At 52.9% G+C, this 17,700-nt stretch overlaps 1 protein-coding gene across 1 annotated transcript in view; it reads right to left on the reverse strand.

Annotated features, from left to right (window-relative positions):
- PPP1R9B (protein phosphatase 1 regulatory subunit 9B) overlaps positions 1–17,700 on the reverse strand; it is a 49,090-nt gene that overhangs the window by 7,091 nt on the left and 24,299 nt on the right. Inside the window, exons 3-7 of the mRNA XM_006023322.3 lie at positions 17,255–17,375; positions 11,624–11,728; positions 6,154–6,289; positions 2,522–2,674; positions 1,162–1,215 (exon numbers count right to left, since the gene is read on the reverse strand). Of these exons, the coding sequence (XP_006023384.1) occupies positions 1,162–1,215; positions 2,522–2,674; positions 6,154–6,289; positions 11,624–11,728; positions 17,255–17,375 (569 nt within the window). The remainder of the gene's footprint in view (positions 1–1,161; positions 1,216–2,521; positions 2,675–6,153; positions 6,290–11,623; positions 11,729–17,254; positions 17,376–17,700) is intronic.

Consider the following 17,700-nt stretch of genomic DNA (forward strand, 5'->3'; position numbering starts at 1 on the left):
AGTCCTGCAAGATAGCTCCACTGGGGGTGAGGGCTTGCAGAAGGGAGAGATACAGCTCCATATAGTAACACAAGCAGCACATTGACAGAATTACGAAGACCCTAGAAACTATCCCTAATAAATGAGCACACCCCAAAGTAATGGGCAAATCTAGTAACACAGATCACCTATGGGTGCCAGGGGGGAACTCAGGGAGGGTAAGAGCTGCACAGAGAAGACAAGTGTGGAGAGCATCCAGCAACAAGGGGATTGGAGTGAGGGGAATCCTGAGTGTGTGTGTATCTGAGTGTACTAGTGCCTGTGTGTGGTTGCACAGTTTAGTGCGATTGTGTCTGTTTGGGTGTATCTTTGTGTATCCACTTGTTTGGTTGTGCAATGGGGCATCTCTGGCCATTGCTGCATGTCTCTCTGTGTGCACTTGTGTTGGTGCCTATTTATATATTTTTGTATGTGTGCACAGGTGGTGTGCATGCTCAGTCTGTGTTTGGGGGGTGTTTTAATGTGTCTGTGTATATGACAGGGCCTAGTTGTATCTATGTGTGGTTGTCTGTGTATACAGCTTTATGTGTATCTCCATGTATGCTTGCATCTATGTTCATTTGTGTGTGTGTGTGTATTAATTTGTCTCCATGTTTGGATGTGATTGTGTTGGAGTGTGGTTGTATGTGGCTGGGTATGTGGCTGTGTATCTGCATGTGTGATTAGGTGTGGTTGTAGCTCTGTGTGGTTCTGCATGTTTCTGTATGTGTCTTTGCATGTGCGCATGTCTGGTGAGTTGTGTCTTTGTGGCTGGCTAGTGTGTGTTTTTGTGGCTGGCTGTGGGGCTCTCAGCACATGCAGTTGTGTGGCTGTGTGTACCCGTGTCTGCAGCTCTGTGTGTCTTAATGCCTGTGTATCTCTGGCTCTGTATTGTGGGGCAATAAAAACAAATCAGCAAACTTGGAGTGAGAAGGAGACCAAAAGATGCCAGGGGGAAGAGCTGACAGGGAGGAGGAGGGAACAGCGGGGGCAGGGAGGTTGTAGCAGCTCTAGACTGTGGGTGAAGCAAGCAGGGCTATGAGGGGACAGGCACTGAGGGAGCAAGGACAGAGCCATGGAGCTTGGCAGAAGGCCTCCCCCACCCCCATCCTCCCACACCCCTTGCCCCTGCCCTGGGCTCACCTTCCTCTTTAGCTGCTGGATCTCAGCCTCAGTTACGGCGTGCTTGATCTGCAGCTGTTGGAAAGGAGCAGAGCCTTAATACCCCAGTAAAGCCAGCAAGGTGCCAGCACTATCCCCTGGTACCCTCAGAGGGGTATTATCCCAGGTCATGGCAGGAACTACACAGTCCCTTCATTTTTACATTGAAATCAGGGAGTGAACACTGGTGTCCTAGTAAAACCCCAGTTAGCTATACAGCTTCAGTGAGTCCCCACTACACACACACCTGACAGGTTTGATTAGCGATGGGACTCTCCTCCAATTTCTTGCCTAAGCTGTTGAGTTAGCATGGCTGAACAGCTGCAAAACACCTGCTCCATCCCAGAGATGGCTGCACTTCAATAATGGAGGAGTGATGGTTTCACACTGATATGACTCTCCTGGCCTTGATGCAGTGACTCCAGATTTGCACCAGAGTGAGAAGAGAACCAGGTTTGCGGGGTCAGACCCTCAAAGGGCTCAGCACCCACAAGGTGGGTCTGATCTGAAGCCTCCAGACAAAGCCCTCCTGAAGACCTAGGCCACATGGTCTGGAAATCATGTTGGGACCATTCAGCTGAGAGATGCTCTGCTGAGGTGAACTGTTTCTATTTGGCAGGAGCAGAGCAGCTGTACCTGAGAGCCTTGGAATTGAAGGGGTGTTGTTGCAATCAGTACGCACATGGCTTCAATGCACTTGAGCTAAAAGGATGCCCACCAGCTGTCCGGTGTGGGGCCTAGTGCATAGATGGCTTGGGAGATATCTATGCAGCCCTTGAGACATGCTGGTAGAGCTTCCAGCCACTAGAGGGCAACACAACACAAAACATGCATGTGTCCACCTTCCCCACACACCAGTGCTCTCATGCAATATATACAACCTATACCTCTTGCAATATATACCTCCTTCCATACCCCCATGCACAAACACTTACATCCATATAGTTCCTGACCCACATGTATGCATGTATGTCCATGCATCTCAGGGTGCACATGCATGCACAGACACACACAGACACACACACACGCACACACATGCACGCCTCTGGTAGCCTATATACACGATCATAGTCACATACTGATTGAACTATGAATGCACATGTATGCATGCACACAGAGTCAGGTACTTATGTAAACATACCTGCACAGAGTCAGTAGCATACACATGTGCACACTCACATTGGTAAAAACATCCTCATAAGTGCATGCACATGTATGGCCCTATGCTCCCACATGCTCATGCATGCACAGACATTTGGATTTGTGAGTTACTGACCCCTCCCATCTCCCCGGATTCCCAGGGCACAGAATCCACTCCCCTCCACCCCGCTGCATTCAGTACCTCCTTAAATTTGTGCACCAGCTTCTCAGGGTCCATCTCAACAGGGGACAGCATGTCCTCATTCTCAGCCAGCTCAAAGACCTCAATGGCCATCTCGCTGCTGGGGAACATAGGGCTCATCTCCTCGTCCTCGTCCGTAGCATATTCGCCTGTCTGTAAATATAAACCAACGGGGGGGTGGCAAGGCATTGGCTTGGTTCTGGCTTCCCCTCCCATGACTCCCCACGTATGTGATGCAGTACTCACGCAGACCAAATCACAGTAACAGCTCCCCACTCCACTCACCATCCTGCACCACCCCTTAGCAAAGAATGCAGCTCCCAGGATCAAAACAATGCACTACTCTAGCTTAAGAATGGCCTTGTGGTGACAGCACCTCTGCTGGGACTCAGGAGACCCAAGCTCCCCTTGCACCTCTGCCACTGGCTCCCTATGTGACCATGGGCATCACCTCATCTTCCTGTTCCCTTTCTGTAAAATGGGCACAATACCTCTGTGTTGCATCTTTCAACTGTAAATACTTGGTCCCATACTCTGTGTGTGTGGGTGTTCTGGGTATGCACAGCACCTAGCACAATGGAGACCCCACAATGGATGAGGAGTCTATGCATTGGCTCAGTACAGTTAATTGTTGGGGAACACACACAAGTCTTTCCATTGGTTTCAGGATGCACAGAACAAAGCTCCTTTTCCTCAGCTTGTCTTTGAAAAGCTGGGAAATGTATTGTGTACAGTTCTATTGTATTGAAGCCCTCAGAGGCCTCAGGCACACCCACTGCCCAATTAACAGCAGTTTTCCAAAGCAATTCAGACTAAGTGGAAACTGGAGGGGCTTTGTGACCAGGTTTTTATCATGTGTCTGTCCCAGTACAATGGGGCCCAATTCTACCCTGGGGTCTCCATGCTGCTACATAAACCTGATGTAATCACCATCATTAATATAGTAGTGTAAATCAGTGCAACTTCATTGAACTCAGTGAGCCGGGTCCCCAGTGAGTTTCATAGTTTCATAGTAGGTAGGGTCGGAAGGGACCTGAACAGATCATCAAATACGACCCCCTGCCATGGCAGGAAAGGGTACTGGGGTCAAACGACCCTGGCAAGGTGTTCATCCAGCCTCCTCTCAAAGACCCCCAGGATAGGAGCCAGCACCACTTCTCTTAGAAGTTGGTTCCAGATCCTAGCCGCCCTGACTGTGAAGTAGCGCCTCCTGATATCTAGCCTGAATCTACCCTCTGCTAGCTTATGACCATTATTTCTTGTCACTCCTGGTAGTGCTCGGGGGAACAGAGACTCTCCCAATGTCTGCTGGTTCCTCCTGACTAATTTGTAAATGGCCACTAGATTCCCCCCTCAGCCTTGTCTGGTGGAGGCTGAACAGGTTCAGGTCCCTTAGCCTCTCCTCATAGGGCCTACCCTGCTGACTCCTGATCATGCGGGTGGCCCTCCTCTGGACCCTCTCCATGCTATCCACATCCCTCCTGAAGTGCGGCGCCCAGAACTGGACACAGTACTCCAACTGTGGCCTGACCAGTGTCGCATAGAGGGGGAGGATCACCTCCTTGGACCTGCTTGAGATGCATCTGTGGATGCATGACAAGGTATGATTGGCCTATCTGACTGCGTCCTCACATTGGTGACCCATGTTCATTTTGGCATCAATAATGACTCCAAGATCCTTTTCTACCTCTGCACTGATGAGAAGGAAGTTACCCAGACTGTAGGTATACTGCTGGTTCTTCCTCCCCAGGTGCAGTACCTTGTACTTGTCAGTGTTGAAACCCATCCTGTTCTTATCCACCCACCCCTGTAACCTGTCCAGGTCCGATTGCAGCCTATTCCTCCCTTCTAGTGTGCCCACTTCTCCCCACATCTTAGTGTCATCTGAGAATTTGAACAGGGTGCTTTTTACACCCCCGTCCAAGTTGCTGATGAAGATGTTGAACAGCGCAGGCCCGAGGACCGAGCCCTGAGGGACCCCACTGCCCACATCCCTCCAGGTCAAAAATGACCCGTCCACCATCACTCTCTGGGTGCAGCCCTCCAGCCAGTTAGTGACCCGTTTGACTGTGTAGGTGTTGATGCCACAGTCTCCTAGTTTTTTAGTAAGAATGGGGTGAGAGACAGTGTCGAAGGCCTTCCTAAAGTCCAGAAAGACTACGTCCACCGCAACACCTGCATCTAAGGATTTTGTGACCTGGTTGTAGAAGGCCACCAGGTTGGTCTGACAGGACCTGCCTCTAATGAACCCATGTTGGTTGCCCCTAAGCATAATCTCCCCTGCTGGCCCCTCGCGGACATGTGCCAGGATAATTCTCTCAAAAAGCTTACCCAGAACTGAGGTAAGACTGACTGGCCTATAGTTTCCTGGGTCCTCCTTCCTCCCTTTTTTGAAAATGGGAACCACATTGGCCCTTTTCCAGTCCTCTGGCACCATGCCAGAGCACCATGAGTGCTTGTTAAGCCATGCCAGGGGTCCCGCAATGAGTGAAATGAAGTATTGCATCATTGACATCAGTGGGTCAAAATCCCAGAGGGTGTAGGTCAGTGCGGCAACTCTGAAGTCAGTGGACTCCAGGTTTGTACCAGATGAAGATCTGAAGTCATGGTCACCATCCCCACAGGACAGAGCACTGTCAGAAAGGCATTCCTAGCTCTGCCACTGAGCTGCTGGGTGACCTTGGGAAGCTCGTTTATTCTCTGTGCCTCCATGTCCCCATCTGTAAGATGGAAGATCTCATTCCTGCACTCCTTTGTAAAGCACTTTGACAGCCACCACTGAACAGCACTGTGTGACAGCCGAGCCCTTATAATCAGACCCCACAATATACTATTCCCTCATTTTTCAGCTGTCTCCCCCTCAGGACAGTGTCCCCAGGTCTCCTGCAGGGAGATCCCACCAAGCCTAGAAGCTGCCATGTTCTACCAGGAGGTGGAGTCACATCCCCATCTTGGGAACAGGAGAGGCCTCACAGCATTTCCCTTCCCTGTCCTCCAGAGTCCAGAGGCAGGGAAGTAACACCTCAAGCTAGGTGCCAGTTAGGGTCAGGTACATACAACATGAGGGACCAGGCCAGCACCATGGCCAGGGCTGCAGAGACAAGATGGAGGGACCTGTTCTCCAGTGCATCACTACGCAGGCTAGTGCTAAGCACTTCCATGCACAGTGCAGCAGCACTTCATGCCTGCCGTCCCCTGGGGCTGAGGACAGCCCCATCAGGTCCTGTGAGTCTGGTTTGCTTTCAGAGTGACAAGGGGAGAGCACAACAGAAACCAGTAGGAGAAACCTACTATAGTTGATTTGGGTCCATGAGTGAAATGGCAGAGATATGGGGGAAGCAGCATTGTCCAATGGTTAGAGCACCACCCTGGGGCCCAAGACTTGGCTCTGCCACTGATCTCCTCTGCCACTGACCTCCTCTGTGACCCTGTCATGACTCTTCTTTCTCCTCCCAGACTTTGTTTGTCCTGCCAGTATGGAGCTAAACCTCTTCAGAGAAAGGAGGGTCTCACTGTATCAATACAGCCCCAAGTACAAAAGGGGCTGCCAGTAAACCAGGGGCATCTTTCAGCTAGGGTACCAATGCTGCTCTGGCCGGGAAAAGCTGAGATCACACTCACACTCCACTTACTTCTTCATCGTCCTCTGTATACTGGGTGTATCGCTGCTCCATCATTTCCCGCTGCCATCGCTCCTGCTCCAGTGTCTGCTGGATCAGCTGAGCCACCTCACTCTGCTCACCCGGCTTCTCCCGCCCGATCAGGAACCTGGGAGAGGGAGAGACAAGCAATCAGCCTGGGATACTGCTGGGGTCCTGGTTGTCATTTCATCTCCTCAGGTATCACACATTACACACTGTCTTTGAAGCCCCTAGACTCTGTGGGACCCTGCAGTGGGGAGCAATGCAGGGTGATTGCAAATGGTCCTTCTGGGGAGCACAGTGTTGTGACTCTGCTGGGTGTTGCCTCTGTTCTCGTGTAGGCTGGTGCTTAGGAAGTATAAAACACTACCCCTCAGATGGGGTAATATTGCGGGCAGGAAAATGAGGAGCTTGTGACTTTTCCAGGCATCCCCCTAATCCCACTGCATCCTGTCCCGCACCTGCCGCCAGCCCCTATGAGATGGACGTCCACTCTCTCTCACCACATAGCCCTAAGAAATCAGCAGGTGCCTGCTGGGGGAGTCTGACAGGGATCTCCGGGTGGGGGTCAGAGCCCCCAGGCTGTGGAGGAGTTTACCTGTCCTCGCTCCCAGCCTGGACAACAACCAATTCCTTTTTCTCTGCTCTGTCCGTGGAGCCGTGATGGAAACAGGCCTCAGCGCAGAATGAACTGGAATCTCACTGCTTTTTAACTACTCCATCCAGCCCACGAGAGGCAGGGGGAAACCCATCCTCCTCCATAACCCACTAAGGCTAGGATCCCCTGAGGCTCCCCGGATGGCCTCTGCCTCCTCAGGCTTCCAAGGCCAGATGCTCAGCCTGCAGCTGGGAGTGATGGAGCAGGGGGGGACTCACTGCCTTCAGTGCAGGCAGGATCAGGCCAGCGTGCCAGTGGGAGGGAGGCTATACAGGGCTAGAGTTGGGTCCTGTCTGCTCTGGGCTCAGCTGCTTTTGCCTGATGCTGCCATCTTGACGCATGAGTTGACACTGGGCTTTTTTTTTAATTTACCGGGGAATCTATTTTTTCAGTATATTCCACACAAACATCCACCACTGGGTATCAGGCACGGATCAGGGGCGTCTCCTGACCTGCCGCGCTGGGCCTTGCCAGGAAGGGTGGTGCTTCAGATACCCAGGGTGAGATAAAGGGACTGTTAGGCAGCTGCAGGCTGTGCCGGCATGCCGCCCGTGGCCCAGCGGAAACGCCTGCCGTGCATGTGCTTCCTCTCAGCTCTTCACGCTCACTCACTTCCTGCCTGGCTCCCACTGCCTGCCAGGGACTGGGCCTGCCTCCCTGCGTCACGCCCTGCCAGCACAGTGTGAGGTGAGGCAAGGACTGGGCATGCAGGGAAATGCAGGAAGGCTGGAGAGGTTAGACAAGGTGGTGTCGGGGGCCATGGGGCAATGCAGATGGAGTGCCCTCTGGCCATTACCTGGCATGGTGGGAGATGGATAGTGGGTGCTATAGAGTCTGCAGTGGAAGGTTTGATTGGACAAAGACAATGGGGTGCTCTAGTGCTGGAAGTCAGGAGTGATTAGGGGTTACACAGTGAGACACCAGAGGGGTGAAGGTTGTGGAGTGATGGAAGATAAACGGGTTGCTACAGGGTGAGCTGTAGAGGCTATGGGTGCTGTGGGTCAGCAGGGGAGATTATGGAGTTAGAGGAGATCCCCAGGAAGTGCTACAAGTTATAGGGTAAAAAAGGATGCTCTGGGGGCAGAGTTGTCAGGGTGGAGAGTGTGGGGGACGCACAGTGAAAGCTGTCTTAGGGGACCCCAGGGCAATTCTGGCAGGGAGGTGAGGAAAGGGTGCCTGGCAAGTACATGGAGCAGCAGGACAGAGAGGGTCCCTGCCTTTCCTGCTCAGACTTGGGGTCACTGAGCCCTTGTATCAGCTGACTGCTTGAATGAGGAGCCAGAAGAGGCTGCTGGCGCACAAGGTAAAAGCCGCATGCTCCCTCTGCACTAAGATTAGGCCTTTAGGGTCAGGTAACATCACTCTCCAGAGCAATACCATCCTGCCATGCTGGCTGGGTTTGATCAGAAACCTGCTGCTTTTCCAGATTGCTTTGCTATTTCATTCCCTGCCAAAATGGCATGGAACAAAATCAGCCCCAGGCCTGCCCCTGCCCCCAGCTGAGGCCATGAAGAGCAGGGGCAGGCAGAACTGATGACCTGGGTGTATGCTCAGGCGGGTGGGTGTCTGCTGGGTTTCTGCTTCCTTCACAGACGGTCTGTCGCTGCCCAAGGGCAGGCAGTTTGGGGACACCACGCGGGAGTTTCTGGTGCCTGGCCAAGTCTGATCTAGCTGGCTGGGCAAATCTCAGCAGCAGCTTCTTCCCACGCTGAGTGCTTCTTCCTGCTTTGGTTTTGAAAGGGGCTGGGAAGGCCCTTGTTGGTCTCCAGAGCATCACCTATTGCTGCTCCATTCCCCTTTTCAAAGTCCCTTTTCAAAGGCTTACTGGATTTTCCAGTAAGCCTTCGGCCCTGCCCATATTGATCTTGCAGTGTTTTACCAGCTGGGGACAGCTCAGCTCCCGTCCCCTTCTGGCGTGATGAGTTACACAGCAATACATGACCATAGGTCACTACTGCTGTCTCCACATAGGAAGCGGAATGAAATCATGGCTGCGCTGTACAGCAGGGATGCTCAACCTCTGGCTTGCAGAGCCATGGCATCTGACCATGGGGCTCGTCATGGGTCAGTAAATTTGGTGGCTTGGGAGCAGTGATAATTAACACCGCTACCAAATTTCCAAGCTCCACGTGACAGGCGGGGGCCAGGCCATACTCCCTTCCCTCCACGTCCACCCCAGGCTCTGGATCAGGACTGCCAGCTGGATATGGCCGATGGATGGATTAGGCACTGCCCATCTGGCCCTCTGGGAAAAAAGGTTGAGCACCATTGATCTAGAGGTAGAGGGAAGGCAGCATCCTTCTCCAGCAAAGAGCTCCCAGTTGGGACGTGGTTATACTGGCAAAGCTGTGTTTGCATTGGTTTAGGACAGTGCTTGTCAACCAGGGGTACGCATACCCCTAGGGGTACTTAAAAGGTTCGTAGGGGGTACATAGGACTCTGTGTGCATACGCAGCTGCAGCGCAGCAAGTGGGCGGGCAGGAGTACAGCCCGGCCATGTAGAGAGCAGCTGGGTCTGGCAGGCAAGTTTGTTATGGGGGGAGGGAGTGGGGCTGGGGCAGGGGCTGCCCAGCCAGGGCATGGCATGGGACTGAGCTGCACAGGGGACTGGGGTGGGGGTGGCTCCCGCTGCTATGCACACCCTGAGAGGACATGGGGGACGTGTGCCCTCAGATCTGCATGTGAGGCAGGCTGCCGGCTGGGGCTGGGGCAGCACTGGGCTCTTCCTGGCAGGAGGCTGGACCGGGATGCGCTCGGGGTGGGGAGCAACGATGCCGGGAGGGGGGCTGGTGAACTGGGGCTGGGGCTGGAGCAGGGGAGGCACTGCCCAGCTGGGGCAGAGCGCAGGACAGAACTGTTAGCAGCTCATGTGGCGGGTGTGCAGGGTGGCGGCACCCGCCACCGTGCACACCCTGGGAGAGCATGGGGGGGCATGTGCCCCTGGATCTGCATGCAGGGCACAGCAGGCTGTGGTGGGCTGGGGCTGAGGCAGCACCGGGCTGTTCCTGGCAGGGGTGTTGGGGCAGGCTGTGCTGGGAGTAGGGGGAGGGCACTACAACAAATTTTTGGGTGGCTGCTGCCCCCCCATAGCGCCCCTCCCACTGCTGCCGCCACCCACCACAGAGCAGCCTGGCCCAGCCCCACTCCCCACCCTGCCAGAAACAGCCTGGTGCAGCCCCAGCCCACCCATGCCCCACATGCAGACCCAGGGGCACATGCCCCCCATGCACCCAGAAGAGGTACACTTGTTAAAAAAGGTTGAAAACCCATGGTGTAGGAAAACCTTCCCTGCAAGCAAAACAAGTGACACAGTACAGTTTTGCCAGTGTAACAGCATTCACACTAGTCAGCTCTGCTGGCCCAGTCAGGGATAACACCACAGAGCTGTGCTAACATCAGTCTGCAGCATACACCCGACCTCAACTGTCCCCATGTATGGTGTGTCCACACCACAGCAACAGGGGCTCCCGACATATTGCACCCAGCCACTCCCACCTGTGAGGCTGCTCCAGCCTTGACCCCAGGACATGTTGGGCACTGAAGTCAAGAGTAACCTTGGGGGCATGTCCCAAGAGTGGCCTCACCACTGAATTTCCAGGTGAGGGAGACTGGGGTGTGGGGGTGACAGGACTGGGCATGTTAGAAGTGCCTCTGCTGGGAAGTGCTGTCCCTGTAGTACAGATATGCTCTTAGTGCCATTTAACACCGCATACTGGCACCCACACAAGGGGCTCTGCTGTTATGAGGCTGGTGGCAGAGAAGTTCAGCCCCTCACTATCAGAATTATACCTGTAGCAAATCTCTGTGCACACTGGGCCTTCAGGACCACATCACCCAAGGCGATCAGCACCCAGTGGATGCCCAAGCACCCAGACTCTTGAGGAGATATGCTCCCTTGTCTCAGCCCAGCTGGATTGAACATTTTGGCCTAATTCTCCCCACGTTAGCAGCGGCATGAAACTGCAATGACTGCACTGCAGCCAGAGAAGTACAGGGCAGGGGCAGGGCCAGAAGAAGCCAGTCCACCTCACTCTGTTTGGGGCATCATAGCTGCCCTCTGTGATGGGGTGAACGGAGGTTTTTTACTGCCTGAGGAAGGAGCAGGTGACATCTGGGAACAGACAAGCACCTGCCTCCTGTTAATGCCTATGGTAAGAGAGAGAGAGGAGAGCTGGGCCAGTCTGGAGCTGGCGGTGTGAGATCTTCCTGGGCAATTCCAACAAAGCCTTCCGTTGCAACAACTCCAGACTCCCTTCCATTCCCCAAGGGCAGTGAAGTCACCTGGAACGTGATCACAGAGCCAGGCTGTTTGTCTGGCTCCACAGAGCTGCAGGAAGCTGAGACAATGGGCCTGTCTCTGTTCTAGTCATTTCCATGCAGTGGAGGAAGGGGCTGGAGAAGACCTATGGACTCCCCTCAGAGCTCGGCTCTCAGTGGTGGGACCCATTCCCCACTCCGCTCCCACTTTCTGCAAGGGGGCTTGTTCACTTTGAAGCCTACTACTGACATCTGTCTGAGGCTGGTGACCAGCTCACTGCTAATGGCTGTCAGGGCTTGTTTGAGAATGAAAGGTTGCAGGAAGGGCTTAAATAGAGCCCCAGGCCTCCACCATTTTCCCCTCCCTCACCTGGCTGGGGACTACAGCCTCCCACGTGCTCCCTGCAGGAAGCAACATGATCTCAGGAGAGACGCTAGCATGGGGCACCTGCTGGCAGGGCACTAAGGGGCATGGGTCTTCCCCCCTCTGGCTGCTCCATCCTGTTTCTTTGCTCATGGCAAGCCGGGCGCACGCTGTTCCCCTACCGGACTCTACCCTTGGTGTTCCTCAGCACTGAGGCCGCGAAGCTCTGGGTCACGCCCACCAAGCTGGTGCCGTCCACCTCCACGATGAGATCGTTCACCTGGATCCTAGGGGAGAAAGGGCATGAGTGAGACCACTGATCAGATCACTGGCCTGTTTCATCCAGCATTACACCACTTGCTGTACTGGAGCACAGCCATTATCTTTCCAGTCTGGCACCTTGCCTCCTTCCACTGTCAACATCTAGTGCTGCACAGGAAGGAATGACCTTAACCCCCTGGACTGCGTTGCAGAGCAATTTCTGCCCTGATCCCTGTCCTGCCAGTGATCAGATTATACCTTGAAGCAGGTGTGTTGATTGCTCTTGGCACCGTAATCCCTACTGGTATCACTGCAGCTAAATCCCCACCATCCTGCGACTTCCACCTCCAGCAGGGCACTGGGATGGACACCCGGAAAGAGTTAATCAGAGATTGTTCTGCTCCATGGAAAGAGGAAGGGAAATTCTGGCTGGCCCGAGCTATCTGTGCTCCGGAAGCAAGACTCAGTACAGGGCCAGGGAAGGGAAGTTCTCACTGCCAGGAGGAGGGGCATGGATGAGGACTAGTGCAATGCTTTAGAGGGACTCTGAGATGCTGTCAGGTCAGCACCAACCAGCACAAGCTCAGGCCTGTCCACAGAGGCCTCTTCTTCTTCTCTGCTACCAAGCCATGCCTCTGGATCTCTCCCACTGCCCCTGCACCCATCTGCCCCTACCTGGGTACCACATTCTCATGCTCTCCCTCACCCCAGGGAGAGCCAGCAGCAGGAAGCCTAGCTCCCCATGGCTGAAGTGGGAGCCAGTGGTTAGGACAACCCAAGCCAAACTATGGCTGGGCAGGAACACAAGGGCCAGGGAGAAATGTGTGGGGAGGGAGGAACTGGATGAGGCCTCTGAAGACAAACTCCAGGAGAGTCACAATCCAGCCCCCACCCCAGTTCCCCCAGAATAAAATCCCTTCTCCCTTCCCCCTTCGCTTCCACGGGGGAGTTCCCATCTCCCACCCACTCTCGCTAACTTCCCCATACAGCCCCCTCTCCCATCACTGTTCCCTGTAGCTGATTCCCCTTACAGACACCCCTCCTTCATTTCCAGTTCTCCCTGGTAACTCCCCTCGCACCCTGCATAAATTCCCCTCCCTTCTGCCTCCCCCTTCAGCCCTCAGTGCACCCATACCCTGCTCCTGCCCCAGGATCTCCCAGGGCCTCTGTCTCTCCACAGGCACCAGGAAGGGGCTGAGGGGGGCTCTTCTCATGGTAGGAATGAGGCCTTGCCATGGCGGTTTTTGTCAGAGACAGGAAGGAAGTGTTTTTTTGGAGCTGGTGAAGGATCCAGCAGCTGAGTTAAGTGTCTGCTGAGACCCAGAGGGGTGCCTGCTCCAGCCTGGCCTGGGACAGATGAATTAAAGTCAGTTCTCTCTGCTCTTGCCAAGCAGCTGAAGCTGTCACGTGCAGGGCAGTGCGTGAAGCTGGACCACAGGGCAACCCTGAGGAAACTCTTTGGTCCCAGAAGCAGCTTGGCAGTGTCTTTGGTATTCAGAGTGACTGAGGGTTAAAACCTTGAGAGAAAGCAGAAATGTCCCTGGATTTAGGAGGCCACAGTCCAGACATCAGGGTTGCAATGGGGCCCTGGTCTTGAGGCTGACAGTGATCTCCCAGGAACTCCAGTCCCACCCTGGCATCCCCCACACCTACCACCCCTCAGTCAGGATTGTTCTCACACTGAAAAGCTTTTTCTGTGCCCATCTCAGGTCTGTAACATGCAGAGAGCAGGTTTCCTCCTTTTCTGAGTCCACACACTAGGCCAGAAGCTCACGCTCCCTGACAGCCACTTTGTCCTCTCTGCATAATTAATAGTGCCGCAAGCTCCAATTTCAGCATCAATCTGGGCAATCTGAACTCACACGTAGAGCACACCCACCCACTGCGCAAGCATGTCACAACAAACACAACTCCCCTACACAAACACATGTGCAGACACACACAGCCAGGCTCAGTTATACTAAGGAATCCATACAAACTCCCGTCTCTGAACAAACACACTTAGTGACACTTGCACAAATGCATATGCAGAGACCCTGTATTTGCAAGGGGCTGCCTTTTATAAGCCTGCCTGGCCTATGCCTGTTTGGCTCATACCTCATTCAGCTCTACCTGAGGCCCACCTGAGGCAAGGCATGCCACGCACAGTTGCAAACAAACAGGCAGTCACTGCAAAACACTAGTCCAACATGAAGTCAGCACAAAACAGACTCCTTAGAAACTTAGGTGTTCATTGGAGGGTTTCAGGAAGAGGCTGACTAAGCATTGGTCAGAAGTAATTTAGAAATAGCATTCCTGTATTTGAGAAAAAGGTTAGAACCGATGACCCTCATGGTCCTTTCCAGCTCTATGATTCTACACACACCTGGAGATGCCCACGTGGTAGGAAACACTGGAAGCTGCCTCAGGCTTGAGCATTCAGAAGTGGAGCCTGACCAGTCAGGTTTTTTTTTAATGGATCACAAATGTCTTTCACCTAAAAGGTACGGATCTTTCTTTCTGCACGGCTGCTCACCATGTTAGGACTTAAAATGCAAAACCAACTAGCAAGAGCCATGATCCTAAACCAAGTAGCCAGGAACAGTGTAAGTATAGGAAGGGGGTCCTAGTTTAAGGACTTATTCTGAGTCTGAAAATTTCTGCAGTCGGCACTGCACACACAAGTGTATCCCACTGCATTAAATCCCCTGGCACACACACACATAGCATATCTGTGCAAAGACAGAGAGCCATGGCAAGTGCTGAGTAGCTAGAAGGGTCACAAGGCTAAGCTACCTATTCCACTGACCTAACTTTCATGATTCCTTTTAACACTTTTCTCCCCCTTTGCTCTGCAAAACCTGCCACTGTAAAATTCCTTTGATGCCTACTGTGGCCTTAGGGAAAGGGCCTGATTCTTTCAGAGGGCTGGATTCTTCAGCTGTCCCTCATGATACCATTCACACCCAATGGTGTGACTCAAGGGCTAGTCTATTCAAAATGTCACCCTGTTTTAACAATGGAGGCCCCATTAAGCTGACTAACTGGGCTAACTGGTGTTATGCTGCCTGGGCTGTGGAGATGTAAGCTGAGCCAATGGAAACCAGGTTTAAATCAATGTCAGCATTCACATGTCAAGTGGTACTGATGAATTCATCAGTGCATCACCCCCCCATAATGAACCAGTGTGGAGGTCAGGTCTGAGTGTTTGCTGCAAGCAAGTGGAATACCCCCTTTTTGGGTTAATGTAAAAGGCAGTAGTGGTTGTAAGGAAATGAAGGATCCTGCCCTACCCCATTCTGCATCGGCTTGTTTGTGTTGGGCTGAAGCAGGCTGGGAAAAGATTGTCTGAGTGCTCTCCCCAGAGCCCCTTCTGGGAAGGAGGTATGTGCACTGCACGGCTGGCCAAGTGAGCAAGGCTTAAATAAATACAGAAATCTGTTACAGATGCGAGCAGAAGGCACACAGCAATGTCCTCTCCAGCTCATCACGACGCGCGCCGTAGCCCATGTACACATTCACACAGTGGCTCACGGTGCTGCCAACTCTCACCGTTTTATCAGGGGTGCTACACCATGGGTTGCTTTCTTCTGAAAGTGACAGCTGCTGGAGTCACGTGATTCTGAAAGCATGTCATTTTAAATAAACAAAGTGAGCTTCTCACTCTCCCAGCTGTGGAGAAAGTGTGGGAAATGTGACCCATGAATGACTGATAGCAAGAAGGCAAATAAAAGGAAGCCCAAGTTTATCAGCTATAAAAATGTCTTGCTATGTAAGTCAATCTCACTGTTTTGGGACCTGATTCCTGATTTTTAAATGCTTGGGGATAGTAGTACTGACTGTGGGCTAGATCCTATTTCACTTTATGTGCCCAGATGGCACATACGCAACTACATTAGAGCTGCCTTGGCCTGGTTAGTAGGGCTGTGCTCTAGCCAGGCAGGTACATGATAATGTACATCTACAAGTCCTGAAATTGTAGCAAGGCAAAAACCGATGATGGGAGTAGAAGGAAAGTAGGCAAGTTTTAGCCCAAGGGGGCACATATTGCACTAGAAGGGTTTGAATCGACTTCTCCTGCTTCCTGTATCAGTGGTTAGCAACTTTCTTTAGGCTATAGACCAAAATGACCCAGCTCAGGTTAGAGGTGGGTAGGTGCTAGAACCTGGTTGCTACCACATCTCCCTACCACAGCAAGATCTAGACCATGGGCCCTGGCTCTAAACCACTAGGCTGCAAGTCAGGCACTAGCTAATCCCCTCCCCTTGAAACTGGTCCCTTTGACTGCTGGAAGGAGAAGCTTTGCATGGCCCCAAAGACAAGAGGAAGCTAAAATGTTTGTAGCTCAGTGACAGCCTGCCCTCTGAGATGGGAGCAAGCCCTGGTTTCTAACCCAGATACTTGCCCACAAAAGGGCAGACGCTTCTCCACTGCTCTCCATCCATTTGATCCAATAACTGCTAAATGCAAAGGGGACTGGGTCAGCTTTGAGCGGTGGACTGAAGAGGGAATGAGGCAAAACACAAATGCACTCTGTGAGAGGGTGCCAAAAATAGCATTGATGAGGCCAGGGAGCTGCCATTTAGGTGTCTAAGGTGAAATAGGATCTAGTCCAATGGGTCTGCAACCCACGGGCTGGACTCACAACTAGCACCTATGCGCAGCACAATATCAGCAAGAGGTGTGCGCACAATCTTGTGTACCAGGCAGATTGTATGCAATTTCACAACTCAGACCACACATGTGAAAACACTATGAACATGCATACATATAAGCATGTATACATATGTGTGTATGTATGTATATCAAGAACAATGACCACAACAGATATTTGTTAGCAATTTGTTTACAACTGACCTGAAAACATGCATGACCACTGTTATATATACACACACACACATCTGTGCCACCATGTACACTAATACAGCTACAATACACAGAGCAATAACCAATATCTGCACACTCCCCCTGAAAAGCTAAGCAGTCAGCCCATATCTGCAGCACAGAATAGCCAGCCCCTCCACATCACATGCCCAACAAACAAGGCACAACAGGAAACCGGCAGGCAGCATTCACAACATCCCAACCGCACAGAGTTATACAACACACAAAGCACTGCCTGCAGCCAGAGTTTCAGTAACTCCTACAGAGACAGGCTGAGCCCAGAGGAGCAGGGAGCTCCTGGCAGCCAGCACTCATGCACTGCACCAGCCCCTAACAACACCTTCTGCTGGGAGGGGGTGGGACTGCAGTGGCTGGCAGCTTTCTCAAGTGCTCCTTACCCCATACCCCACAGCACCTGCTGCTGAGAGTGATGGCAGGGGAAGCCCACAGATCAGCAGAACATGTGTGCTAGAGGGGGCAGGTTTATGCTGGGACTGAGCAAGATAGGAATCTTGGTCTTGCAATGAAGACACTGGTTCTGGGATGAGTGGTGACCTGGTTCTGTCCCCAGCCCTGCCATTCATGCCTTTGCCTTTGAGTCCAGAATCAGGGGCCCTGGATCATGCTACATGACGGAGGATGGGAACATGCCCTTTTAACTCAAGAGCCTATGCATTAGCCAGGGTTACCTGCCGTCCCGATGAGCTGCCCCACCTTCAGTCACCGTCTTGACGAAGATGCCAAGTTTCTCCAGGCCCATGTCGGCTCCAGCACCCATCCCAATAATGCTGATTCCCAGACCCTCAGAATCTGCAAGAAAGAAATCCAGTGTCCTCAAGGGCTCCAGCAGGGAGACTCAGAGCCAGTGCTGTCCCCTTTCCCCAGCCTGGGTGATGTGGGGCTCCTGAGTAGGGGGGTGGCCAGGCAGGGGGTGCCTACTGGTGTGGCACTGGGCTGAGCAAATACCAAGGGAGGGGAGTGGCAGGGATCCCGGCAGTGTCTGGCCCCCAGGGCAGGAGGGGTGTGAGGAAACAGTAGGAGAGAGGAACAGTGTTTATTACAGAGGGAGGAAAGGACAGATGGCAGCTAAATTACAGGAGGCAGTGTGTGTGGGAGGGGGACGCACCAGCAGGAA

This window comes from Alligator sinensis, unplaced genomic scaffold (assembly GCF_000455745.1).
Source record: "Alligator sinensis unplaced genomic scaffold, ASM45574v1 scaffold520_1, whole genome shotgun sequence".
In the NCBI taxonomy this organism is placed as follows: domain Eukaryota; kingdom Metazoa; phylum Chordata; order Crocodylia; family Alligatoridae; genus Alligator; species Alligator sinensis.